The sequence below is a fragment of the Sesamum indicum genome, linkage group LG3 (assembly GCF_000512975.1).
Source record: "Sesamum indicum cultivar Zhongzhi No. 13 linkage group LG3, S_indicum_v1.0, whole genome shotgun sequence".
NCBI classification, from domain to species: domain Eukaryota; kingdom Viridiplantae; phylum Streptophyta; class Magnoliopsida; order Lamiales; family Pedaliaceae; genus Sesamum; species Sesamum indicum.
Genome location: NC_026147.1, coordinates 7,972,453 through 7,997,224, shown reverse-complemented (window position 1 = coordinate 7,997,224; position 24,772 = coordinate 7,972,453). Strand labels below are relative to the sequence as shown.

Sequence of the window (24,772 nt, the reverse complement as noted above, 5' to 3'; positions counted from 1 at the left end):
TGGCCAATTATTAAAAAACTTTATTCTAACACACTAATTTTTGTATTTTGATACTGATGAGAGCAAAAAAACTCATGATGGAGTCTAATGAGTAACTTGTAAGCTTTCGGGCTGCAATCATGTTCACAAAAAGGCATTAGCATTGTACAGTATTTCAATTACAGAAAATAGGAAGGTAAATTACTTCATTTTAAAAAAATATAAAAGTAAATTGCTATTATTTTTTAATAAGAGGGTAATTCGTTCATTTGTAATAACACAAGAAGGTAACCGTTGAAGAAATCAACCTCATTGTGTTCAAAATTAGAGATGTTCCGTCGGTGTGGTTTTCCCAACTACTAGATCTTCTTCCCTCATGAATTGCCCATCTATCTGCCATTCAGCTTATTTGGACTAGACTTTTTTGAAACCTTACATGCCCTCTTTTGCGTTATTTAGGCTTTCATGCTCCACCAAATGATGGTTCCAATAAATACAATTCTCCATATAATAAGTTCCATCTCATATTCTCATTTCATAAAATCAACAAACTTTTTATCTTTTCTTTATATAAATTAATTTTCTTCAAAATTCCAAATGTGATTTGTTCTTGAAGACTTTGTTTTCTAGCAACGATTTAGGTAGGCCATTTTTTTTATAAAAATAATGTATGACATATAAATTTTATTTTATTATTTTAAATTGACTACTCTAGTAATTTTTTTATACTTTGAAACTCTAAAAATTATTATTTTTATTGTTCTATTTCTAAACTTTTAATACTTTAATTCTTTAATACTCTTTGTTTTATTTTTTTCAAAGTTTATTTTAAGTCCTTTTTGAATTTATTATCATCCAAGCTTGTACATCAAATTATTATTTAAGTTCATTATATAGTCTTAACTATTACTTTTTTCTAGTTATAATTTTTTATATGATTTAATTTATTATTTATTTTATTTCATAATACAATTATAAATTTAAATGAAAACTTTAATTTTATAAGAAATAAAATAAAATAAGTACATTCGAACCATTTAAGTCTAGTCCAGGCCTCAATCGGCCGGTTCATTAACTAGGGTCTTGGGCTTTTTTTCCGCTAGTGTATGTTGATCTTGGGCCGATGCAACCCACCCCATTGTGCACCTTAAATTTGGGCATAAAATTAATTATTTAGAATACCAAAATATTGAACTCAACTCTTGTCAAATTTTGTAAATGTATTTTGTTATCTTTTGTTAAAACCCACTTTGATTTAGAAACATTAGATTGATATTTTTCATAGTTTTTTATTGAAAATATTAATATTATTGTTTCTCCATTAAATTGCATAATTTATTTTGTTTTACAATTTTTAAAATGCAATTATATATATATATTCTTTTTCCAATTCAAATTCTTAGGAGTGTTAAATGGTGACTAGTAATCATACTTATTTGATAATTTAATAAGGTTTAAATATGTTCGTGGTCTTTTAAATTATTTGATGTTTTTATCTTTTAATTTTTTAAAATAATATTTAATTCTGCACTTTTTTAGTGTTCACAATTTCTTTATGTCAGATTGGATGGTTCGAGTTATTTCATGGCCTTATAATCTATTACTTATCATTGGGATGTATGGTTTTGTTATGATCCAATAATATTTATACTTTCTTATGTTTATCATGATCCAAACAGATTTTGTTGATCTGTAATTTTTTAGTGTGCATTTACATCTTGCATGCTTGAAATTGCTTTCAAAGAATGTGTAAACAGCCATAAATTATGTTATAGATTTAAAAACAAGAGTGCAATTTTCAACATTTTTGCCATATATATTAAGTACAAACTCAACATTTATATACCACAAGACTGTAAAATCATTACATTTTAATCCACAAGGGCATTTGGTCCTAAAAATGGCATAAAAAAAAATACTAAAACTCAATTTCCATATATGCCAAGGTCAATTTGACAATCCACAATAAAATTCTGACAAAACCAGCAACTAATAGAGGAGGGTCCTGGGTTGGGTGGCTGTTAATTCCAGGAGTATTGATAATTTTTTGAACGGGGTGGTATTTATAATTATGACAAACTATAAGAGGGTGTATATAATGTACCCTTAATAACCAGAAGAGACGAGCACGTTATGCTCTTTCAAGCGTTTTTGGAAATGAGCCAATCGGTTTTGTAGCTGTAAGATACCAGCTGCTTTCTGGGATAGAATTGAGTTCAATCTTGAGATGTAATCATCTAGCTGATTCCCTGGTTGATCTGCCTCAACCAGCAGATTCATCTCCTACGAAAACATGCTTACTTGTTGTATAAACCACCATCAAGGAGGGAGGAAAAGGAAAAAAGAAGAGATTAATGGTATAGACAAAGAGTTATTATAACAAACCTCTCGAACAATATCCATTGTTTCCTCCACTTGCTTCCTATGAGCATTGACAAGGTCTTCCTCTTCCTAAGAGTTGAAAAGAAATAGATTTAACATTGCATAAAATGGGTTTATACTAATTTCATACTAGAGTTATATCTTCAATTTTTACCTTCAATAAAGCACTCAAATTGTCATCTGAATTTGAATGTTTAATTTCCACCTTAGGGGGCTCCGTCCACTTTGCCTGCCCATTGCCTTTCTTCATTTTATCATCCATATTGGAGAAGCTGTATGATTCAACTTTTGTGTTCTTCTTCCATGATGGTTTTTCTGCCTCATAGAAATCTTCATCATTTTCTTCCCTATCAGTTTGTTCAGGCCATGAATCACCCATATCATCTTCAAAAGCTGATGATGGTGGTAGGGCTGAAGACAAGGGTTGTGCCGTTGACTCCTTAAGATTTAAAGTTGAAGATAAAACATCCTTTTTGGAGTTGTTTCCTTTTGACAGGCTCTTTACTCTGGAATTGCGTGGTACTGCAGAGGTAAGACTCCATATGGGAGAAAATATATGTCAACCAGAAATTAATTACCCACCAAAGATCAGACTAACCTGTCGGCATATCTTAATGTGTTCAGCGTATGTTCACAAGATCCGGAGTTTGGTGAAATGCATGATATCATCACTGTACGGGAATTTCCAACAAAAGAATCCCTCAAGACTTCAGTTAGTTTACTGCCTCTAAATGGAATGTGACCCTGATCATTGTCAAGTGCTCTAATACACTCCTTCAGTGCAAGCAAACTCTTATTGATCTCAGCTCCTTCCATTCTGTGTATTCAGAAAATTGTTGAGTAACTTAAGAGGGTAAAACAGATTAAGATTTTCTATATCTTAAGATGATTATTCATTAATTTTAATCTCCCAAATAACAAAAAACAGCTTACACATAGCCACCAGATCCTAGTCAGACACCAACCTGGTCTGCTTATCATTATCAGTGGTATCTGCACCACGCTCACTTCCAGCAAGGTCTATGAAGGAGAGCTTGCCGACAACCCGAGCAGGTTTGGACTCGCTGCCATCAGCTGACCTCTTGATGGTAAGCTGCAGAATGGCATGAGATCGGGATGATTCCTCATTTGCACCTGTTGTGCCCGTACTTCTTGTTGCATTTCCTTTCTCAATGAGTTCCTTAATCGTCTCAACATCTGATACTCGGTATTCTTGCAAGCCCACAATACAAACTTGCTGCTTACCATCCTCTCTCATGCATAGCTTTCTGCAAGAGCAGCAGTTAGAAAAATCATTAAGTCATATAACACATGGTGATAGTAAGACAGCTTACTTCCTATCACTCAGAAGATCAAAAAGTTTTCCTCCATAGATCTCAAAGAAGCTGACAAACAACTGAAAGCCTTGGTTCCTGTAAGTGTGGTGCATGAGCCTCAAGATATCCCTGACTGCCTTGAGGGGAAGCGGTTTCATGGTATAAGTTTTGCCACTTCCTGAAAAGTTTCCAAAGTGGAGAAAATTAGAGGAAGAGGACAGGGAGGTAGACAAAGTGAAAATAAGAAAAATCAGGGCAATGGAAACTTATTTATAAATAAACATAAGGGAAGTAAACAATCAGATGTACATATTAAACAAACTGCAAGTGAATATCTACTGACAAGCAGACTGATGCAATGCAAAAATTACTCCCCTTCTTTCATTTGTGGAGTTGTATTAGATCCTATCATCCATGGTATTTGAAGATAGAATGAGGTATGAGACTGAGTCTAGCGAGAAATAAGACGAACTGATAGAATTATTGTTAAGATGGTCAATTAGGCAAGAAGTTTATCAATTTAACTAAATTGGTGAAATGTACGTGGTCATTGTTTGAGAAGCCACTGAAGCTGCTTTGACATATATCATGACAAACCCCAATAATGCGAGTATAACAAGAAATACTGAAGAATCAAAAGAATAATTTGTTAAAAAAGCAATACATTCGTTAACTCCGTGAAGGAAAGTAGAAACTGAATGGGTTCAAGGGTGCAAGATAACTTCACTGTATAGATGTTTAACGCAATCAGCCACAAGAAGCAAGTTCATCGCAAAATTCTGTGTTACGATGACATGCAGCTCATTACCTGTTTGCCCATAAGCAAAGCAAGTGGCTTTTGTACGTTGGAAAATTATCGGAACAATAGGCTCTACAGTTTCACGATAAACCTAGAGAAATGAGATATAGATCGCAATTAACAAAAAACCAAGATTACCACGAGACAAAACTCAATTGACCTGAATATCAGGTTTAGCTCATGCTCATAATTACCTCATCATTTGAAACTTCTTCATTCAACACTGCATCAAAAACAAATTCATGTTTCTCGACGTATTCTGTGAGATCAACCTGCAGTATGAGTCCCAAGAGAATCACATCATAATAAGCTGAATCAACTCAATATAAACGTTCTGGACTATTTCATTTTGTTACACGAGAATACAACCATCAGAGGATGAAACTGATTACACAGTATATATATCAGGATCCAATTAAGTCAGCAAAAGACATTAGTAAAACCAGTAAAGCGTCTTTGGTCGTTGTTCATGTAAACATTACATTAGTAGATTCACCAGTTAAAAAAGTCTACCTATGAGCTAAAGCTAACAGCCCAAATAGCAAAAAATGTTGGTGAATCATGCAACAAAAAAGCACATATCTGGCAGGAAACATCTTTCATATAATGCAGATAGCAAAGACACTTAAGTCAATTTCTGAGAACAGCTTCAAAATGTATACCAGCAAGGGGAAATTAAAAAATACTAGTGAACTGCTTTAGTCGTATTGTAAAGTCCAAAGCATCAAATAACTTCTAATAACATGGGAACAAGCAAGGAGAACAATTGCCATAAAATACAATTCTTATAAGTGCAGGGGAAAATAAAAGCAGGAAATAATGACGTCTTCAGACCTTAAGTTTTGTCTCATGCACCACGAGAGAGTTTGGATAAGTTTCTATGATATCTTCCTCGTTCTTTGATAATTCCTTTTTGTTTAGTGGTCTCTTTCGTACCTGCAATATATTATTCATTATTATCAAATTAAATGATGAATACAACACTATAATAACCTTCAATCAATAAATCTAGTGCATGCAAGACATTCAACATTGCTGGGTAAAAAAGAACTTCTACTCCCTTCAGCATACAAGTAAATAAGCTTATGAAATAATTAAACGACATCAATATAAATGTTATTCAGCAAGAGTATGAGCTACAGAACAGTTAATCAAAATTATGTGTAATGTCAACCAGGGGACAGACGAGTTGGGAACAGACCAACTTCAACAGTGTGGAACATACATACCACTACTTTGATCTTTGCAACGTTGCTGGCCTTCACATTCTCAGTTGCGAGGCTTTTCAGAACATTACTTTCAGGCAAGCCGCGGGATCTGCCAGCTTGTTTATTGTTTCCAAAGTATGGGTCAGAGTCATCAAAACTTCTTCCCCGTGAAAAATGGTTCATTGATGGGCCATCATAAAGACCAGGAACTGACATCTGTTCACAGCATTCACACCCAATAAGTGGAGAGAAAGGAATGAGAAGGAGAAATCCATCAAGAAATGGGGAATCATCTGTTCAACTGAATTCATACCAAACGCACGACATGTGATGACCAACCAATATGAATGAAACATAAAAGGCTAAGTAAACAATAATGTATCAGTCTATTTGGACTGTTTAATATAAAATCGGAGAGATTAGCTTATTGATCAGGAACTCCAATCAATTTTCTCTAAACCATAGTATAAAGGTTCTCTTTCATCCTATTGCACGCCATACCAAACTGGCCCTCATCACCTCCAACAAACAGAAACGAAAATGCTCGTTCACTGGATAAAACGAAAGTACTCAAATAATTCAAAGAAAATACAGAGGCTTATCAGTAAGCCACAAAATGTCAACTAAAACCTTTTGATACATGCGATCAACAACATAGAACTCCTGCTTACTATAAACCCAGAGAGAAAAGTCACTTGATCACGTTATAATCAACAAGAACCACCAGGTACGTAATGTGCAGACGTACATACCCCCACCATTACAATTTACAACTCGGTGACTAAACCACACAGACGATTCTGCCATAAACTAATGAGAAAAATAACACAACTCAAATAAGAAATATTTACCTCGGGAAGTAGCTCGGTATCAAAAGAATGCAGATCCAAAAGCCCCGGGCTATATTCATTCGGTGATACTTGTTCCTCCCCATTCTTCCTCCGTGAATTTCCCGGCGGGGTCAATGGCTCAGCAAACAAATCATTGCCTCCACTGTAAGTCCTCTGCGCCTGCAGACTCCTATACATTCTAGAACCCTGACCCCTATAGTACCCAAAATCCTAACATTTCAAAATCAAGAAACAACTCTTAAGAAATCGAAATTCTGACTTTTAGATTGCAGTATCAGATCTAAATAAGTTCATCTCCAATAACATGGAGAACTAAAGAAATGCACCTGAACTGGAGGAACATTGTTTGATGACTGTAGGTGCTGCAGCCCAGCTGATTGCAGCCATCGGCCGTTCGACGAAGTCTCCAGAAAATTGTCCGAGTACTGCCGCTGATGGTGCGCCGCCGGTGCGCCCGATCTCTGCCTTCCGACGGTGTTCATTTCTCCCCGACAAAAAAACAAAAAAATAAAAAACCCTCGATCCCCCTAGGTTCCAACCCTTTTCCCCCTCTACAAAAATCGGCGTCCTCTTGAAGATTACACAAGAACGCAATGCACAATGTACATTCGCAAGAGAGAGAGAGAGAGAAAGAGAGTATTTATTAATGGAGATGAAATACGGAAGACTTGGTCGGAGAGAAGCTTGAAATTTCAACGGCTGGGATTTCGCTTTCACTTCAACTCTGCAGTAAAAGAAGTGAGAACATCGGTGGGAATAGACGGATTTTCACTTTTTTAATTATTTACAGTGGTAATTAATTAGGGGAATTATATTGATTAGGGAAAAAATGGGGCGTACGCAGGGGGAGTTTGAATTTTGAAGTGGCACGTGTGATGGTGACTGAACACGTGTAAGAAGTCTGATTGGCTGAGAATTCGTGATGATGGAGGTAGGCCCGCTTAATTTTGAATTGGAAGGTTAGAGGATGGTGTCCGCATGTCGTTTCGCGTGTGGGGTTACGTCGTTTATTGCCTCTAGCCTGTTCTTTGCTCCTTTTGGGGGTTCAAAATTAAAATCTAAAAATTCAGCTTAAATTTTGATTAGATAAAAGGAATAATTATTTCCACACTCCATCTCTTTATATAAATTATTCATATTTTTTTAAAAAAATTATACATACATTCACCAGACACGTCAACATCACTTATACAAACCATCCTTACACTTATAAAAAATTACACATACATCCTCAAAATTAAACTTTTTATGTTTATAACAAAATTGTATGACACATATGCTTACTATCATTTAATGATAACAATTTCTCAAGATGCAACGATTTGGCTATGCTAAAATAGCAATACAATATTTTCGAGAAAAATAGTAAAGACAAAAAATATTTCAAACTCTCTTTGTAGAAAGATGGTCGATATTATTAGAATAGTTTTATAATATTTTCATACACTAATTTGTAATTCACATATGACATTAGGAGTGTTCATTTTTTGATTAACCGACTGAAAAATCAATCAAAATAGATTTTAAATTATATTTTATATATAAATATTAATTAACAACAATATATAATAATTATAATTAATTTAACAAATATCAAATTAATCAATTATCATTATTCATTTAGCAAAGGGTTTTAAGTTTTAACCCTTGGTGGAGGGGCTTACACACCAATGCAGTGGTGACCACATTGGTCCGGAGGAGAGTGCATGCATCGATGCACATGGGCGCTACAATCACCAATGCAGTGGTGACCACATTGGTCCGGAGGAGAGTGCATGCATCGATGCACATGGGCGCTGCGCTACAATTACCTCTCACGTCAAAAGCAGAGCTGGGTCGAGCCTAGTCGGCTGTAGGCGGGGCGCAGCACATTTAGTGCCGAGCTACGCGGACGGCGATAGTACGTATATGAGCTTCAATCAAATTTATTTCGAAAATTTAAAAATGCAAACATTATTTACATTTGTTGTAAACTAAATTATCAAAAGTGATTTTGAATTAATTAATTCACTTAAATTATGATCAATTTTAGACCGTGTTTTAAAACTCAACTCAAACTGTTAGGTCGAATAGCTCGAACTGTTGACCGAGTCATAAAGTGGGTCGGATGAAAGGCAAAATCCAATGGGGAGTAAAAATCATCTTTTTAAAAAATCGTTCAGCCCCAATTAAAGAAAATGTATTGCGTGACTTCAAAATTTTTTGTGTAATTTGAATTAGACAATGTCGATGGGTAATCTTTTTATGATTTGGATAATTAGAATAATTAGTGTGTTAAGTCATTGGTGTTGGACGCTTATTAGCTTTTTGATGTTTTCAAACTTGTATTTTTGGTTTGGCTTGACATTTATTATTAAAATTTTTTGTAATTTTATGCTATATTTATTGTAGTAGACTATTACATCTCTATATTATGTTATATATTATTTAAAATATCAATTGTAAAGAGGAAAATACTCTAAAGACAAATTTTTTAAGTATATTTATATTATTTAATATTTAAAGTTAATGCAAACTATGACAAGTTTTACACTTTGACATCTAAATTTTTTTTGTGTCGACTTACCATCTCAACTTTACGAAATTTTGCACTTCGTCATTTGTAACTTTTTTCCACTATTTTTTTTGTGAAAAAAAACATCACAAGCAGTATAAATGTGATATTTAAATGTTATGTGATGTGATATTTTTCCATATGCACATCATGTGATATTTTTCCATCAGAAAATCAACAAAAAAAATCATATATGATAAACTGCGTATTTCACAAAGTTGAGATGACAAATTGACACAAAAAAAATATCAAAATATAAAAACGAGCATAATTTAAATAACAAAATATAATTTACCCTTTTATATATGCACGTTGAAGACGGGGACAAGATGGTTATGGGGAAGTAGTGCAAGAGTTCTAAAGTAACAAATAAACTCACACAAAATGGGGGATCATTTACAGCTTGCAGTTGCATACAACAAGGTTATATATCGTCATCAAAAACCCAATTTTCAGTTGAGATTAATCAGCTGCTTCAATTCTTGATCATAAGTACCAACAAATTAACCTTTGTTTTCATGCAAGAATTGTTAAATAAAATGGCCCATGACCACTAAAAAATGCTCAACTAAACTGATAATGCTTTTCCGTGTCATAAATATATACAGTCGCCACAAATCTAAATGTTGGGTCTGGACTATTGTATAATTTCAAAGAGTGCATGCATGGCCTATTTTTGTGTCTGGATATTTCTTTTGTCTGTAGAAAGGGTATCAACTTCAGGTATTTCTCTTTAATGTACTTAGTGTTGGGTCTGGACTCTTGCTTTTTTCATGTTTTGCTTGCAAGAATTGCCGTTGGCAGATCTTGCTGAGATGATGGAGTTCAGCCTTTGGAAGCTCCAACGTCCACGGCATTTTCTGTTTGAACGGCTGCATGATTCTTGCTGTTGTTGTACATGCATCTCAGAGCTGTCTCATAGGCTGTAAAGACAACTCCATTGACAACGAAGGCCCTAGCAACTGCTGTGCCCAAACCTCTCCACAGCACATTGTATCCCTCGCTCCTAACACATTTTCTATAGCAGTCGACAATTCCACAATATCTCGACTGCAAACAATGTGATTGAGCCTGAATTCTTGTTTTAAGCACGTCCAGGGGATAGCAGAAAATCCAGCTAGTAACTCCTGCCAGGCCCCCTGCAAGGAGCATCGTTCTGAAGGTTTCCTGGCCATTTTTCCTGCATCCTGGCTGGAGTTGTTCTTTCATATACTCGTATGTCCAGAAGTACAAACCATGGCTTGGTGAATCTCTAAGCATGGTGATCCCAAGTCCACGGCATATTCCTCTCCAACCTTCAGCTCTGAGTATGCTTTTCGCGACATCTAGTGGACCTCTATTGCTGCTTGATTGGTTCATTTTCTCATTGGTTTTCCTTTGCAACTGGAGACGGATTTTCACAAGCTCAACTGGGCTGATAAGCAAGCTTTGTAAAGCTCCTGCGCCAATTCCTCCCAGAACCACCGCTTTGTATGATGGTGGATCACCGGCTTTAATGTTCGGGTCAAATGCTTGTGATAGTGTAGCATAGCTCTGGAAAGTGATGGCAGTCTGCAAGAACCAAAAAAGGTAACTCATTGTCTCTTCTATGGGTAGATCAATACCACAATCTTAATCGATTAACAGTTTTGTGTATTTCTTTATACGGGGCTTATTGTTTGAAACATCACATGAAGTGATATATGTTTCGAATAGTTTCAAGAACACGAACCTGATTAGAAAACAATCATGTTTCCCTGATAGAGATGAATTTGCTTTGATCTTATGCTATAAACAGGTTAAGAAAATTCAGGAGAAAAGATACCTGGAACGAGACGGAAGCCAAGGGAGCAAGCATGCCCCGGTAGAGGGCACAGGGTCCCTCTCTAGCAACGACATTGCGGAGGATGCCGAACGCAGTTCCGTTTGTTGAGTGCTGCTGCCTGATTCTCAACGTGTCAAGGGGATGACCAGCCAGAACACCGGCCGTCCCACCAACACCTCCGGCCACAAACTCCTTTCCCCAGCTGCTCGCAAGAAACTCTGGCCCGAAATCCATTTAATCTCCCACTCTCATTAACAAAGCCACAACTGCCTGCCCTCCTATTTTATTGTAAGAAAATTGTCTTCTCCTTTTACATAGGCAACAGCAGAATCTTATCCTGGATAGGAGATAATTTAACTTCAAATTTTAGACACACTAGAATGATGCCTAAAACATAGACAGATATAACCACCTTTTGTTATTATAGTTAAAAGTATTCTAACATCATGTTGACTCAAGAATTGATAGGAGACCTCCAGTTTGAGGCTTAAATAAACACTTCCTATGTTTCCTTAAAATGGCTTCCTTAACAGAAGCCACAAAAATCCATTTTGTTTAGACCCACTTTGTATTTAGAAAACTACTCAACTAGGACCCACACGAGTGGTGCCACGTGAACCAATGGTTGCCCAAATTGAATTTTCTTAAAATTTGTCATAATTATAATTATTTGAAAAATTATAAATACCTTCTCAAAATTAACGGTCATCTAACAAATACCTCATCGTTGTAGGAGGTATTTATTATATGTCCATTAATTTTAAGTGGTACTTATAATTTTTTAATAATGAATAAGTATTTAAAATTATCAAATCAGGAGTCCATTGCAATTTACTATTTTTTTCATAAAAAAAAATAAAATATTTTTCAGAATCCATTGTACTATATAGACTGGATCGGCCCAAATGTTAATATTTTTGGGCTAACCCAAAGTCACCAAGCCAAGTTTGGGCTTTGATTTTTGATTTCCGAACGTGGGCCCAAAAATGAAGATCAAAATATCCGGAAATTTGCCTTTTCCTTTTTTGTTTTTCCGGAAAAAATCTTATCATCATCCTCTTCAAGGCCTTCTCACTTTCAGTATCAGTGAAAGCTCAGCAGCCGAAAATGGCCCTCTCGACGGCCAAATTAACCGAACTGCCACCGCACCTCCTATCAGCATTCTCTATCCCGCGCCGTAAACCGCTGCGTTCTCCTCTCCTCCTCCTCAAACCCTTCTCTTCTTCTCTCCGCTCCACTAAATTACCCAATACTTCCTCCAAAAACCCAAATAGGCCTACAACTTCCTCCTCTGGTTCCTCTTCTTGGATCAACAAATGGCCTTCCCCTCCTCCGGCGCCACCGACGCCTCCTAAAGCCGGTGTTAAAAATACGGAAGCGAAAACCGAAACAATTCGGGGAGGTACCACGGCAATTGATAGAATTGTACTCCGGTTGCGGAATTTAGGTTTAGGTTCTGATGATGAAGAGGAAGAAGAAGGGGAAGGTGGACTAGCTATAAGTTCGGAGAATGCTGATTCTAACTTGCATGATTCTACAAATGTTGAATTCGGCGATGAAAAGCTGGGGGACTTGTTGAAGAGAGATTGGGTTAGACCGGACACGATTTTAGTTGAAAATGATGATTATGATTCGGATTCGTTGTTGCCGTGGGAGAGGGGTGTGAATGAGGATGAGGAAATGGATGAGGATAGAGTGGCAGTGAAGAAGCGGCCAATGCGAGCGCCTACATTGGCCGAACTGACTTTAGAGGATGAGGAGCTGAGGAGGTTGAGGAGAATGGGGATGACTTTGAGGGAGAGGGTGAATGTGCCTAAGGCCGGAATCACGGGTGCTGTTTTGGAGAAGATTCATGATAAGTGGAGGAAATCTGAGCTGGTAAGGTTGAAGTTTCATGAAGACTTGGCGCATGATATGAAGACTGCTCATGAGATAGTTGAGGTTGGTGAGTTCTGTATTGAATAATGTCAATCTTAATGGTCTTGATTCTGAAGATTTTAATTTTGAAGAGCTAGTGCAACTGCCGTTTATTAGCTTTGTCGATAATGTTGTTGCGGCAGTGGTTTTATATGATTGATTAACTGTGCCTTCTGTAATGTAAATTCTCTTTTAGAGATGGACGATGTGGTCGCTGCTTCTTGAGCAAATCTAGTAATAGATAGGAGTGTTCAGGTTAGTAAGGTTGAGCTGGTGTGAAAAAGAGTAGCAAACTTCATGTAGACTGTGTCATGCCCCTCTGTTTATCTTTTTCAGATTAGCTCCTTGATACGTTTGTTGCATGGTGTTGAATATGCAATTGGAACTTCAACTAATTTAACTATCTATTATAAGAAGTTAATTAACAACATTTTGGTTGTGACCCGAGGGTTTATTACCGTGCAAGGTTTGGGGCATTCTCTGTCGTCAAATCAGATAAAACACATACAAATGACCAGTCTTAAGGTGGCTCTCTGTTTTCAACAGAAAAATCTATTACATATGAGTTATGGTAACATCAAACACGACAAACTTCAGGATCAGTAGCTCATGACTCAATCTTGGTTCGCTTATCTGTTTGGAACATTGATATAATATGTTGTGATTATCCACTGTCATCTGCTCAAATAGCAGTTAGCATTGTCAAGTCCTGTGAGATGTTCACAAAATTGATTAGCTAATTTGACTAGTACTTTGGATATGATGAAGACATAGAAATGGGTCTTAGTTCAACTTGTTAGATGTACATTAGTGATTAATATCATAAAAAAGGAATAACAAGAGGTGTGTGCATGTATGGGGCAGCGGCGGGGAGGGAGGGGTTATATAACTTATTCAAAAGAAACTGGATAGGTAGAAGTATCATTTCACTTTATTGAATGCAAACAATTGAGTCTAAAAGAAAAAGAGTATGGATTACTTGGATTGATGCCCTAGAGTGAACTGATAAAGAGGTTCTGTTGGGACAAAATTTGTCTGCCCTGCTAAATTGGTCCAAATTTCTTACTATTACTTGAATAAGTAGGAGTATATACATGAGGTTCCTAAATGCTGACTGCTTTTCTCTCATCAGCGCCGGACAGGGGGCCTAGTCACATGGAGGTCAGGAAGTGTTATGGTGGTGTTTAGAGGAACTAACTATGAAGGCCCTATTTCAAAACCGCAAAGAATGAACAGTGAGGATGATGCTCTTTTTGTCCCCAATGTTTCCTCCCTTGACAACTCGGTCACCAGAACTAGTGATGGTAAAAGTCCGGTTATTGAGAAGTCCAATCCAGTTATCTCTGCCCGTGCTGAAAGCATGTCAGAAGAGGAAGCAGAATACAACCGGCTATTAGATGGTTTAGGTCCACGCTTTGAAGATTGGTGGGGTACAGGTGTGCTTCCTGTTGACGCTGATTTACTTCCTCAGACAATTCCTGGATACAAGACACCTTTTAGACTTCTTCCCGCTGGAATGCGTCCACGACTAACCAATGCCGAGATGACTAACTTACGGAAGCTTGCTAAGTCGCTTCCTTGCCATTTTGCTCTTGGTAAGTTTACCTCTTTCTGTGTTGTTTCAATTTACTAAGATCTGTTCTGACATCTTTTCTTCTGTTCAATCTTCCAGGAAGAAATAGAAATCATCAAGGTTTAGCAATATCCATAATTAAGCTTTGGGAAAAAAGTTTACTTGTAAAAATTGCTGTGAAGCGTGGAATCCAAAATACTAACAACAAAATTATGGCTGAGGAACTGAAGGTATTCCAATTACTCTGTACACTCTGTTGGATTCCCTTTTCCTGATATTTATCTTCTTTGCTGCAATATACGTTCCCATAAATGTTGTGCAAGGGGGCTAAAAGATATCTAGAGATGAACATTTTCCTTCTGTATATTCAAGTAGAATCGTATTCATGAACAATCTGTGTTGTCAGTGGTTTATTTAATATTTTTTAGAGTCAGTTTGTTTCATATGCTTTTTGACTTTCTCAGCTTTCGGCATTCTTACAGGGAAAATTATTTCAGCATGCTGGTTTCTTGCCTTCTGATTAATTTGGATGCATTCGCTTAAAAAAAAATTGATACCACTAGACTCCTTCTTTTGTCCCTTGAGTGTTAGCAGTTTATTGCCATCCAGGTCAAGGCACTTTTACACAAGTTGACATGTCAAATGCATTTCAATTATTTTCTGAAAGCTTTAGATGTGCTTGAGTGAGAGACTAATTATTGAGGTTGAGGTATTATGATTACATTATTGACAAGAAACTAAAGTCATCTAGGGTGGTTACGATATCCACCAGAAACTTGCATTCTGAATCCTTGAATGCCTATGGTTTTCAGGAATTTATGTTTGATTTCAGTTTATAGCTTCATATTTATTATTGCACATCAGTGCAATTGGTTACTTATTTCCTCCTCTTTCTCGCCCTCGGTCTGTTGCAGAAATTAACAGGGGGAGTGTTACTTCTAAGAAACAAATATTACATAGTTATGTACCGGGGAAAGGATTTTCTTTCTCCCAGTGTGGCTGCTGCCTTAGCAGAAAGACAGGAAATGACAAAACAAATACAAGATATTGAGGAGAAAGTCCGGGGAGGACCAGTAGCAGTGCCAGTGGCTGAAGAGAAGGAAGCTTTGGCAGGTACTTTGGCAGAGTTCTATGAGGCTCAGGCTCGGTGGGGAACTAACATATCTGCTGAGGAACATGAAAAGATGATAGAAGAGGCATCCAGAGCCAAGCGTGACCGTGTGATCAGACGATTTGAACATAAAATAGCCATTGTGAGTATGTCTTATTTGACGTGTGGTGAACTGGAATGTGATGCAAACTAATCTTATCACCATGTATTACCTTCAAGTTTTGGTCTTATGATGAGGAAATAGCCCTCTTAATTATCTGATGTTTCTTAAACTGCCCCCTCATGTTGCAGTAATAAATATGCCAAAGTCAATTACGTTTGAACAACTGTCTTAAGCACATTATTGTATTTAATATTGTGTCAAATAGTCACTTTACAGACTTCATAAGAAAAAGCAAATCCCTGGTTCATATATGAGGTGAAAGATTCACTTGATGCTTATGGAGGTTCCTATTTTAATCCGTATGCTGTTTTCTACCTTCAGTTGTTGATGCCATTGACTGAATGCATTTTACAGGCTCAGGCAAAGAAGCTCAAAGCAGAGAAACTGCTATCTAAAATAGTGGCTTCTTGGGTTCCTGTCAGTCCTTCAGATGACCAGGAGACGATTACAGATGAGGAAAGAGTCATGTATCGTAGAGTTGGATTACGGATGAAAGCATACTTGCCACTTGGTGAGTTCTATTGATCTTAGAGTACAATTGATGAAAGGAATTTATCATGAAGTACATGTTGACTGAAAGATAAAGTCATGTTTTATTTATGTCCAATTTCCAGGCATTCGTGGCGTTTTTGATGGTGTTATTGAGAACATGCACCTGCATTGGAAACATAGAGAACTTGTAAAGTTAATATCAAAGGAAAAAGAGCTTGCTTTTGTTGAAGAAACAGCACGACTTTTGGAATATGAGAGTGGTGGAATACTAGTGGCAATTGAAAGAGTTCCAAAAGGCCATGCCTTGATTTACTATCGTGGCAAGAATTATCGGCGACCTATCACTCTGAGACCAAGAAATCTGCTGACTAAGGCAAAAGCACTGAAGCGTAGGGTTGCCTTGCAGCGATATGAAGTTAGTCATTCTCGTTGCAGTTTTAATACCAACTTAACTAATGATCTCAATAAAGCATGAGCTTTAGATCTAGTGGTTTTGTTGAATTACTCATAAATCTGTATACTAATGTGTATCTCTGAAACTGTTGTGTAGGCTCTCAGTCAGCACATATCTGAACTGGAGAAAACCATTGAGCAAATGAAGCAAGAAATTGTAAGCTATACTTCTCCACCTAATCATAATGGTGCACATTGTTTCTCTTTTTTGAATTTGAGATACACCTAATCATAATGGTGCACATTGTTTCTCTTTTTTGAATTTGAGATACTTGTCACTGGGTTTTTGCATTATAATCAAAACTTCCCTTTTCAATCTATCTTTGAGGATTCCTCCGTTCTGAAAATGAAAATTATCAGATCCATGACCTACTCCTGTCTGTAGAGGAATTTCTGCTTCTCAAATCTGTTTCAGCAATCAGAACAAAAGTTTGGTCCGTTTTATGCTTCTTGAACCTAAGCAATCAGACAAAAATTCTTTGGCAATCTTTAACCTAGTACTATCTGTTGAGGAGGCTTTGCTTCTTGGATCAGGACAATATTATGATATTCTTTACGTGCTCCTGTTAGTGGCAGAGCTTCCTGCTTCTTGAACCCATTTTAGCCATTAGAACAAAAAAATGTCGTACTTTCCCGCTCTCCCTTGGATGACTTCTAATGTCATAAATTCTTAGACAACTTGCTTTTTCTGCAAATTTCTACGGCTTCTGGTTTTTCTTTGGCAGACATGCATCTTTATTGGAATGCTCTATGAGAAAAATCGCTATTCGTCACTAATCTGCTACCGGTTTATTGTTGTTTCTTTTACATATGCCATAGACCAACTTATCTGCAGCTACCCTTAACCACCTTTCATTCTCCATTACTAATTCTCTCAAGCTAAATGCCAAGATGGATATCTGGGATGTTGATATAATAACGATGAATGGAGAAAATCTTAATGTGATGTCTGCTTCATTGATGTGCTATTTTTATGTTTGGGATCATTCTGAGGCTTTACTTTCACCATCATTATTCTATTAGGGCAATTCTGCAAATCTGGAGAACAGCAAGCATTGGAACTCGGAGGATTCAGAATTGAGTGAAGTAAGCTACTTTGCTTATGCCTAAAAGACTTAATCATACATTCACTTGGTTTTACATTGTATGCCGTGATGTTGCTGCATAAAAGGTTCTGATTGTCCACATTTAGCATTTATAGGATATAACTCCCTACCAGGTTCAAAGGTTATTGATCATATACATACACATACGTCAGATGACTATGAAATGATTTTCTTTTCCGCATGTACAGAGTGAAGATGACGCTTCAAGCATTGCTTCTGATGGTGACGAAGATGAGGATGAATGGGGGGATGATGAAGATTTTGAATTTTCTAGTCTCGAAGACACAGATTTATTGTCACATAAAGCAGGCTGACTAAAAGTGTCAACCAGTGTTCTTGTTAACTCATAGCATGGAATATCTGGACGAGTAGCTATGCCCGGTGAGCTATTCTAAGATGACAGCAGAGCTAGAGCAAGCACAAGAAACAGTCAACGATGCTGGATGCCATATTAAGCGCCAACTGCGATGTAAGTTTATGATTTTGCACATGGGCAGCAGTGTACAGTAATAATCTGTACGTGATTGGGTGTTCGATGAGGTGCTCCTGTATAATAACTCCAACTAAGAAGCCACTATAAGCTTCAAGCTGTAATTTGTATATTTGGTTTCCCTATTTATTGCAAGACGAACTCTTACACTTGTAAGTAGATAGCCAATTCTGTACTTGAATTATTAAGTTACTATAGTTTTATTGACTTCTTGCCAACACTACCACTCAATTCATTGCTCTCTGGACCTGCTAAACCTACAGAGAAGCATGAATACGTGCAACTATTGCTCGTGGGTTGGATAAATGAGGATTTGACATTATTTGCAAGGTTAATGGTGCAAGAATATAGTTCAATTTCATGATGGTTTGAGATCCCTAACTTCATTAATTACCCAATCAAACGTGCAAGTTGATCAGTCCAAAACCCAATTAAATGTTCTTAATGCTTTGCGTTAATTTGATCAATGATTAAATGGAGTTTAGATGCTGATACTTGAGAGTTTGGGTAAATTATAAGGGGTTTTTTTTTTTTAAAGTTTGTCATAATTATAAATATCATTTTATTTTAAAAATTTATAAATATCTTTGAAATTACAAATGCTCTAATAAATATTTTTCTATAATAAGTTGTCACAAGAAGATATTTATCAAAATATTTATAATTTCAAAGGGCTATTTATAATATTCTAAATAACAATCTCATAGCAGTCTATCATAATTTATCTTTCTTTATGGCCAAACATACAAAATCTCACTCTCAGATGCCAACTTTTTTTTTTTTTTCTTCGTAATAATCAGAAGAAAAAAGTTCATGATCATCCATCATGATGATAAGCTGACCAAGTCAGAAGTGTAGAACAATTCATTAGTTCATAAGGACCAGGCAAACAATGCATGCGTTTGTTCACAACAACACGAGTTCAAGGATTTAGTTGTAATATCTAATCAAATAACTCCGAAAGAAAAAGGCTCTGAGCCAGTTCTAGAAAGAAAAGACCATGATTCATTCTCATAGAATGGCCCTAGAATAACCTTGAACATAATTATACAGCCTGCAGACGCATTAACTACGAAGGAAGTATTTGCACGAGTTTCATAAAAGTATTTTTTAATTTTTAATCTCAAAAAAATATTTTAAAGTGTTTGGAATGCTCACTTCTGTTGTTTTCGAAATTGCTATAAAATGCACTTTTAGTCCAAAAGTTCAAAACACATTGGAGGGTGTTTTTATCTGCTTTGGCTTTTTTTAAATAAATTTAATTTTTTTGGACTATTTTACCCTCCATATAAGAATCTTATTTCGATTTTACCCTTTTAATTTATTTTTAAAATTGCTCATCTAAAGTTGATGTTAGAATTTTCATATAATTTGAATAATTTATCACTAACAAAATTTATAATTTCAAATATTTAACATTTTATATTTTATTTTCTATATTGTGGATATCATTTCCTATATCATACAAAAATATAAATAAAATTGCTATGATTAATTAAAAAATATATTTTTTGGCAATCACACAATATTATTTATTGTGGAAACATTACTGAATTAAATATTTCATTTTTTTCATTAATATTTAATATTTTAATAATATAAATAACAAATATTTGTACAATTAAATATGAAATATATTAATTGCAATAAAATTTATTATTTTTTGTGAAAAAAATATTATTGTTTCACAAGACAAGTTCAAATATTAAACATAATATCATTTTTAATACATATGGACAAAATAATCTTTAACCAATTAAATTTTTTTTTTACAAACACTACCTAATTTAGTTTTCATCTTATTTTCACTTTTTTTTCCAAACACTACATATTTTTCATTATGCTACAACTTCCAACTTTTTCTAATAAAATCACTTCTTCAAAAGTAGAAATTTTGGCAAACACCCCCAACATGTAACACGGAGCTTTCATCCCATACTAGAATAGTTCACATAAAAAACATATGAGAGCTGCACAGGAATCCTAACGCAAATTATAAGTCAAAAAGAAAAAAAGAGAGTGCGAAAGAAATCATGTAAGAAGCTGTCCTTAATGCCATATAAAGAATTACAACTAGATCAAAAGGAGATAGAGGTTTCCAAAAGATGATGTAGACGCTGAAAAGTAGGAATAACTGCATCTACAACACATTTTTCATTGGCGAAGCATTTGCTGCAGCTGAAGAACTTGATTTCTTTGTTCAGCGGGAAGCATATTGATCTGTTCTGGAGTCAAACTCATAACCTGCTGCAGTAACGCCTTTTCCATCTCAGGAGTCAACTGCACAATCGAATAGACTGGATTATCAATCTGAGGGAGAAACTGATACCCCTGTTTCCCAAGATACAGACAAAAATTACAGAAAGCAAGATTAACTTACCGGTGGTCCTCGAGGAGGCTGGTTGCTGGGACCCACCTGACCAGCAAATGATGGTGGCCCCGGGGGTTGGATTATTGCATTTTCAGAAAGCCCTGGTGTCCAATTGGATCCTCTATCTGTTTGCTTGGAGCTTCCAGCTTGATTGAAATCCATTCCCAAGTGAGGACTTCCCCCCTGGAATCCACAAGAATACTATCATTTAGTTGTCAAGCCAAAATCATCACATAGACGCAAGTAAATGCTCAAAAGTTGATCCCAACAACTAAAAGCATATTCTAGGTAAATGTCTTTTTCATCATCCATGAAATTAGATCGATCAGAAGTATTGCTAAGCAACACAGTCAGATCATGCATACAAATCTGTGGAAAAGTAGTGTTTCCACATGCTTAGCGCAAGAAGTTCAATCATCATTGCCAAAAGGGCATATGCAAAGCAAGGTTGTCAAAAGCTGCAGAAGATAACCATTTCATGATTCAAAATGTTCACTCAACATGAAAAATAGGCAGATGATCAACGGGATGCTAGGTCAAAATAGGAATTAATTGGGAGAAAGGAATCTGATTTGATAATATAATTGGGTGAACCACCCAACTTCACAGTTACAACATAAGAAAATTTATCATTGTTGTATAGATGAATGAAGGAGCAGCTCCACATTCTTCAACACGCGGGCAAAAAACGCAATAAACAAAACTAAGCAACTAAGATTAAATAACAAGACAATATAAAGTTGGCACCATCATAGGGCCCTGGGAATGAACATATATAGTAGAACCTAGCCCCAGGCCCACAATTTTCTCATTTCCCATTCTGGTAATCTGGATTATGAGGGGTGAGAACACTTGTACTTGGGCTTATTCAGAAGGGGGCACAAGTTATGGACCTTATGGTATGAGCTGCAATAATCATCTTCCATTTGAGTAAAGTCATATTCAAGTGCAGCTGCCACAGTTTGATGAATAGGAAAAGTATTTTATTGCCTAAACATATCCACCACCACAATATTCCATCAACATATTGACTTCCATAACATTAGACAACTGTAACAGAAAATTTTAAATAAACCTATAAACTATAAAGATCACAGCATAAATTTGATGATGTTTTGGCTTCTTAAAAGGATCTGGCAATCTGCTACTGCCAGGAAAAAGAAAAGGGGGGATGTTAAAAAAATATTTCCATTTGATTACACTTCCAGTTCCTCAATAAATAAAAGTGAATTTCGAAATGAAGCAATAAATTCTATCACATTGAAAGAAATCTTATCTCAATTATTTATCCTCATCTCGTCCTGGTAAAACATGATCTCAGTTCAACCTAATTACCGTCAACTTCCTAAGAATATAATCAACTATTCTGGAGATTATTTCCTATTGAACAAACATGTGAATCAATAGCTGCACTCTTACTGACTGAGTTTGGATGCAAATCTTTAATCTAAGGCTGTAGGGGCCAGAACCTATAAGCATGCAAGCAAGAATTAACCATAACCCACCATGTACCAATTGGGCAAAAACAAACATTACTCTCACGAATCCATAAGAAACAACAGATTACTGGGCAGATTTTAAGATTGTGATAGATGTAAATCCGACCAGAAAGAATTATCTAAACAAATATGCATTGAACCAATTGAAACATAAAAACAAAACCTGATAAACTGATGGGGGCAAAGGCTGATTAGGAAGTGGCAGCTGGCCCTGTGGAAATGAAGGCCCCATACCAGCAGGAGGCTTTGTACCTGACTGAAGTACATAAATCTTAAATTTTTTGAAAGCAAAATAAAGCAGGTTGAAAAGAAATATTAGAAGATACAGTATTTAGCTCACGTGGAATATATGTTGCGAGTGAGGCAACTGTGGTCCACTAGGGTGCTGAAAACCCAAATTTGGTCCCATCTGAGAATGAGCCTGGTGAGGGAAACCTGGCATTGGTGGTCTTGGTTGTGACGGTAGAGGTGGTTGTAGTGGCGGTTGTAGTGGCAAATACTGACTGCCAGTATTCTGCATTGGTTGCTGTGATTGTGTGGACATTGAAGGCATAGGAGGCTGGTGAAGTGAGGGGGGCTGTGAAGCAGTATGCTGTGGCAACTGAGTCAAATTAGGAACTTGAGAAGACTGTGGCACAGACATTTGTGTTGATTGGGCACCAAGATGACCCTTAGGTTGCTGGATCGGTTGTAAGGGATGTGAAGGCATGGATTGGGGTTGAGGGTTTTGCGGAGGAGCAGGTTGGGGCGGAGCATTTGATGCCATAATTTGGTTTGGCTGCTGCTTCCTCATCTGGTTCTGACCAATTTGACCCTGAAATGATGAAGCAGCCTGACCACTGGATTGCTGATTTGATATAGCTGATGGCTGTGGATTTTGTGAAGCTGTTGATGAAATGGTAGGTGTCTAAACAAAGGAGAAAAATTAGGCAATGTTTACAGGAAATAAACAAAATGGGTATAAATGAGAAAAGGAGCATACTGCTTGCGGGGACTGCACCATACCAAGCATAATTTGTGCCTATGAGAAAAAGGACAGAATTGAAAACGTCAGATATTTCCAAAGCATTTTCTCCACAAAAACTGTTACAAATCGTTAAAAATAGTGGTTCTCCCAATACTGAATTATGAAATTGATAGCTCTATAGTTTCAACATTTTCAGCATTAAATGTAAAAAAATCCTAGTATAAATCTTTGAAAAACTGAAAGCCAGATATGGCAAACCAGGTGGATAGGTTGGAATATCATGCTTGAATCCACAAAAGAAACTTCAAGACCAGGTACATAACCACTTACAATTGGCAACAATTAGTGATGGAAAAATTGTGCTAGTTCCCGCATGTTCTATGACCTTTAAGAAAATCTTAGATTCTATTTCTTAGCATCCTGAAGCTCCAGTTATTTTCATATTAATGAATTAGAGATTAATGTTGTGCTAGGCATCTGTCTGCACAGTGAAATGATCAACTAAATATAAATGGAAGTATATTATTTCCCCTGTTTGCATAATGTAAAAGAGTTTCTATTCCTTTTCTTTCCTTTCATCAGAATAGTGAAGTCAACAATGAACTAATATCCAAATAGTTCCTTATCTCAACCTGGCATGCTCTGATATATTTTAAGTATAGTATGTTTATAGATCAACTATATTAAACATTGTGATTGATAAATTGTGAGGACAAATGTAAGGAAAAAACTAATCACTGAACCAAAAGCATCAGTGTCCATATCATCTTAGTGGATCAAAACTGCTTCCTAACTACCGCTAATCACCACCCAAGATTCAATGCTACTTGACTGCAAATCAGGATATCTATCTCATTTTCCTACAATATTCCGATGTCGATTGATTACCCAACTAAAAGTTCCACAATGGTACGAGATGGAAACCTTTTGGTTCGATTTTTCTCTCTTTCATGACAATTTAGAAAAATCCAATATAACTGTAAGCACACATTAATTTAAGCACACAGAAAACCCTAACATACAGAAGAAATAAGTAAATAGGCCGGCTCCCTTCACCGAGAGAAATGAAAAACAAAGATTCCATTGCACAAATCAAAACCCCAAAATTAAAACAAACCTGAAAAAGAGCTTTAGTCAAAACTGGATTTTGAATAAGAATTTGCCTCGCTTGTTGCTTGTTCTGCTCTACCAACGTCTGCACGCACCACAATTCCAATTTTCAAGCTTCAATCTTCCAATAACGAGTTCATGCACAAACTCGCGGAGTAGGAAAAAAGTAAATCAATGTATGTGTTTGTGCAAATGCGAGTGTAAATAGCGTTTATTAGAATTAGAATTTGCACCTTCATCTGAGACATAATTTCATAGAGCTGGTTTCTAGACATGCCGGCGAGGCTCGGTGGTACTCCGTCGCCGGCGACTTGCTTTCCCGCCATCCTTTTTCTGCTGCAACCCCCACGCCCAATATATTTTCAAAGAGCGAGAGCAATGGAGTGCATATAGACAAAGAATTGCCTAATGCCTTTAGGGCTTGTTTGGTTGAACAATGTTTCGGAAAATCGGAAGTTGAAGAATTCGAACAAAACAAAAAAAGATTTGGGCCTCAATAGTGGGCTTCATGTGGCCCAATAAGAGTTACATTCCAAACTATCGTTAAAAACCCAGCCCAAAAATGTTAATGAGCCCAATTCTGGCAAGTTTGGATCCGTATCCAGATCCGTCTCATATTTGGACTGG

The 24,772-nt window shown here is 36.3% G+C and overlaps 4 protein-coding genes across 5 annotated transcripts; 1 reads left to right on the top strand and 3 right to left on the bottom strand.

The window, feature by feature from the left end:
* Positions 1,799-7,230, bottom strand: LOC105157629 (kinesin-like protein KIN-13B). Its single transcript, XM_011074048.2, has 12 exons — positions 6,862-7,230; positions 6,536-6,745; positions 5,706-5,900; positions 5,311-5,412; positions 4,671-4,748; positions 4,486-4,567; positions 3,696-3,855; positions 3,327-3,629; positions 2,960-3,178; positions 2,516-2,867; positions 2,365-2,430; positions 1,799-2,262 (listed from the first exon to the last, which is right to left on the bottom strand). Exons 1-12 carry the CDS (start codon positions 7,015-7,017, stop codon positions 2,086-2,088), a joined length of 2,100 nt encoding a protein of 699 aa, XP_011072350.1. The 5' UTR covers positions 7,018-7,230; the 3' UTR covers positions 1,799-2,085.
* LOC105157628 (mitochondrial arginine transporter BAC2) lies at positions 9,390-11,330 on the bottom strand. The gene is made up of 2 exons (XM_011074047.2): positions 10,894-11,330; positions 9,390-10,640 (listed from the first exon to the last, which is right to left on the bottom strand). The coding sequence occupies exons 1-2, from the start codon at positions 11,125-11,127 to the stop codon at positions 9,915-9,917; spliced, it is 960 nt and encodes a 319-aa protein (XP_011072349.1). The 5' UTR covers positions 11,128-11,330; the 3' UTR covers positions 9,390-9,914.
* Positions 11,936-18,429, top strand: LOC105157627 (CRM-domain containing factor CFM3, chloroplastic/mitochondrial). Its single transcript, XM_011074046.2, has 9 exons — positions 11,936-12,834; positions 13,943-14,405; positions 14,483-14,613; positions 15,298-15,636; positions 16,012-16,168; positions 16,272-16,564; positions 16,700-16,759; positions 17,626-17,688; positions 17,897-18,429. The coding sequence occupies exons 1-9, from the start codon at positions 12,001-12,003 to the stop codon at positions 18,020-18,022; spliced, it is 2,466 nt and encodes an 821-aa protein (XP_011072348.1). The 5' UTR covers positions 11,936-12,000; the 3' UTR covers positions 18,023-18,429.
* LOC105157626 (cleavage stimulating factor 64) lies at positions 20,112-24,569 on the bottom strand. Of its 2 annotated transcripts, none has more exons than XM_011074045.2 (7): positions 24,379-24,569; positions 24,153-24,230; positions 23,051-23,089; positions 22,409-22,975; positions 22,232-22,324; positions 20,579-20,752; positions 20,112-20,478 (listed from the first exon to the last, which is right to left on the bottom strand). In XM_011074045.2, exons 1-7 carry the CDS (start codon positions 24,469-24,471, stop codon positions 20,353-20,355), a joined length of 1,170 nt encoding a protein of 389 aa, XP_011072347.1. In that variant the 5' UTR covers positions 24,472-24,569; the 3' UTR covers positions 20,112-20,352. The 2 variants fall into 2 exon arrangements, 1 of the variants encoding a protein (XP_011072347.1); XR_002286733.1 differs by having other exon boundaries at positions 20,365-20,478; positions 22,232-22,320.

Bases quoted from the DNA above. Each gene is read 5' to 3' on its own strand.
- LOC105157629 (XM_011074048.2), bottom strand. From the start codon at position 7,017: ATGAACACCGTCGGAAGGCAGAGATCGGGCGCACCGGCGGCGCACCAT. The intron at 5,413-5,705 runs GTATGTATGTTC...AATATATTGCAG, and splicing joins TTGCAAAGATCAAAGTAGTG to GTACGAAAGAGACCACTAAA. The intron at 3,179-3,326 runs GTTGGTGTCTGA...CTGAATACACAG, and splicing joins GATAATGATAAGCAGACCAG to AATGGAAGGAGCTGAGATCA.
- LOC105157628 (XM_011074047.2), bottom strand. From the start codon at position 11,127: ATGGATTTCGGGCCAGAGTTTCTTGCGAGCAGCTGGGGAAAGGAGTTT. The intron at 10,641-10,893 runs GTATCTTTTCTC...TGGTTCTTGCAG, and splicing joins TGGCTTCCGTCTCGTTCCAG to ACTGCCATCACTTTCCAGAG.
- LOC105157627 (XM_011074046.2), top strand. From the start codon at position 12,001: ATGGCCCTCTCGACGGCCAAATTAACCGAACTGCCACCGCACCTCCTA. The intron at 16,169-16,271 runs GTGAGTTCTATT...TCCAATTTCCAG, and splicing joins GAAAGCATACTTGCCACTTG to GCATTCGTGGCGTTTTTGAT. The intron at 16,760-17,625 runs GTAAGCTATACT...TTATTCTATTAG, and splicing joins AGCAAATGAAGCAAGAAATT to GGCAATTCTGCAAATCTGGA.
- LOC105157626 (XM_011074045.2), bottom strand. From the start codon at position 24,471: ATGGCGGGAAAGCAAGTCGCCGGCGACGGAGTACCACCGAGCCTCGCC. The intron at 22,325-22,408 runs GTGAGCTAAATA...TATGTACTTCAG, and splicing joins ACTCGCAACATATATTCCAC to TCAGGTACAAAGCCTCCTGC. The intron at 20,753-22,231 runs GTTTTGTTTTTA...TGTGGATTCCAG, and splicing joins TGCCCCCATCAGTTTATCAG to GGGGGAAGTCCTCACTTGGG.